We start from the raw sequence: 2,605 nt of genomic DNA on the forward strand, positions 1-2,605 counted from the left end.
AAAAAAACGTAAAACATTGACCCAGAAGAATGAAAAAGGACAAAATGCAGACAGGAAGCAGGCGTAGAGGCCTCCATGTTCTGATTGGCCGATACTAACGACGTCTCTGTGTGTTTTTAGGTCTCAGTCGACGGTGGAAGCTGCAGCTCTGCGACAGATGGACAGAGAGACCAGCACCCCCCTGCTGGCTCTGGACTGAACAGAACCTGGAACCGACGGACAGCGTGAAGCAGACATTTAAACGCAGACAGAACTTCTTTAACGCCACAGAAACGTTTGGCCATGAACTGGATCAGCGTTAAAGCAACATCTGTCCAGCTGCTAAACAAACAGTCTGGTTGAGTTTTTCTGACTCCTGTTTAAATGTGGAAAAGCTCAGGATGAAAGGCGGTGACATCACAGCGCCGAATTATAAACTGAAATGTGTCCAAAGCGTCTCCAATCAGACGCTGTCCTCTCAACAGCAGCTGGACAAACACAAACCGCCTGTCTGAGCCTCTAATTCCTCCCAGATGATCCAGCAGCATCTGTCCACAGGAAATAACGCCGCCATCCCACCAACCAGGCATTAGTGGCGTCTGCCGCACGGCGCCGGCTGCTCCAGGAAGCTGGCTCCATTTTTAACCCTGACATCACTTCTGTCTGACGCTTTTCTGTGAGTAGAGGAGCGTTTAGGAACCAATCAGACGGCTGAGAGGATCCGATTGGAGAAACGAGGCTGAAAGTCGATGTTTGTTTAGGGATTAATCAGAACCAGGAGTTTTATTCAGGTCTTTATGGCAGAAACCGGTCAGAACCGGCTGGTTTTATGAGTTTATCATCATTTTGACAAACATCCCACAGCATTATAGCACCTCCTCCATGTTTTGTACCAAACAAACCTTCTGCTGTTGTTGACAAAGGTTTCAGACCCTCATGGTTCCGGTTCTGGCTTTGATGAATCCTCCAACTGATAGACGTTCTGGATCTGTGCTGATTTTTCTGGAAATCTGTGAGAAAACTAAAAAAAATGATCTAGAAACAAGTTAAAATTTCCTAAATTAAATGTATTTACCCTTAATTTGAGAAGATAGATGAGATAGTTTGCCAACGGAATGAGTATTTTTACTCTTAAATTAAGATAATTAGATAATATGAACTTAAAATAAGACAATCCAATTGTGTTTTGCTATTTTAAGTGTAAATTGTCTTGTTCCGTTGGCAAAATGTATCTTTTATCTCCTCAATTCAAGAACAAATGCACTGATTTGAAGAAAAAATCTCCATTGAAATGGAAGCAGAACCAGTGAGTTCTGAAGAACGTCTCCAGTCGGCTGGTATCTGAGGTCTAACAGGAGAAGGTCCGACACGTTCCGATGTTTTTAAACGGCCTGCGAGGTCCTGTCCGATCTTTAGAAGAACTCACGTCCCTAAAGGAGCTAAAACCCTGAAAGTCTGAGTTTATTAACCCGCCGACCAATCAGACGGCTGAGAGGATCCGTTTAGATAAAGGAGGCCGATAGTCGACGTTTATTCAGGAAATCGTCAGAACTCAGAGGTTTATTTAGATTCAGGCTCAGATGAAGCGATCATCTGAGATCCGACTGGAGTCGACTTCTGAGCCCTGAGGGACACCATCCTGTTTCCTCAAACTCTGCAGAGGAGCAGGACACCTTTGGTCTGATGATTCAGACAGGAACCGAGCAGAGAGCCCTGTGGCACACCAGAAGAGAAAAGCCACATTTTTAAGACATTTAAAGTTGAAACAAAACGTTTAATTTGATTTTAAAGCTTAAATCCATGTCTTGAGCTGCAGAAAATCAGATCAACGTTAATTTTTCTCATTTTGACGGGATTTAGATCAAGTTCTACTACTTTACGTTTGTTAAAATCGTGTTTCTGTTGGATTGTTTCCACAGCTCTCTGCTGCCACCAAGTGGTCACTAAGGGAAGTAGTTAAAGATGGCGCCTTTCATTGAAACTTTTATTTTTTTTATCTCACATTTTTCAAAGTAAAAAAAAATGAATTTTGTTACCTTGGTTACCACATTGAACACGTGGCGCTGTGCTTCAAGCAAAGATCGGGCTAATCGCAGCGACGCTAACAGGATGTGCACGAACCGTTCCTTTACAGCCTGATTTAATCACATGGAGCCAAACTGTGAGCTTCACTCTCTGATTGTGACCAAGATTGTTTTCATTTGAAGATTGTATGTCATCATTAGCTGTTATTTCCGGCTCCTGCAGGAGACGGCCGGACATTTAGGAGCCGCAAAGGGGGCGGAGCTTCATCCTGTTTGTATAAATGACCTGCAGGGTTACAGTGAGCACTGATCCCATCGACACTACACCTTCATGTGATGCATTTCCTTTCAATGAATGTACAGAAGTAAAGATTTACACCAAACTGCTATTTGAACTCTGAGTCTTTTATTCTGAAAAACTACATTTTTAGTTCTGAGGGTTTTTCCTCACATCCAACCATCAGAAGTTTTCCAGAGTCCTTCCTCACAGGAATATAAAAACTTCCTCCTTTTGCTCTCGGGAATCTGCTGCTTCTAATAATTTATTGGCTGATCTGTGTTAATCTAAGAACAATTATATTTCTGACATTTTGAACTGAAAA

At 42.6% G+C, this 2,605-nt stretch overlaps 1 protein-coding gene across 2 annotated transcripts in view; it reads left to right on the forward strand.

The window, feature by feature from the left end:
* LOC107098905 (clavesin-1-like) overlaps positions 1–1,086 on the forward strand; it is a 7,811-nt gene extending 6,725 nt beyond the window's left edge. Inside the window, exon 7 of one of the 2 annotated variants that reach the window (XM_015396795.1) lies at positions 121–1,086. In XM_015396795.1, the coding sequence (XP_015252281.1) occupies positions 121–199 (79 nt within the window). In that variant the 3' untranslated portion in view covers positions 200–1,086. The remainder of the gene's footprint in view (positions 1–120) is intronic. The other variant, XM_015396794.1, reaches the window with a different exon arrangement.
* The last annotated feature ends 1,519 nt before the right edge of the window (positions 1,087–2,605 follow it).

This window comes from Cyprinodon variegatus, unplaced genomic scaffold (genome assembly GCF_000732505.1).
Source record: "Cyprinodon variegatus isolate N-32 unplaced genomic scaffold, C_variegatus-1.0 Scaffold821, whole genome shotgun sequence".
Lineage (NCBI taxonomy): Eukaryota > Metazoa > Chordata > Actinopteri > Cyprinodontiformes > Cyprinodontidae > Cyprinodon > Cyprinodon variegatus.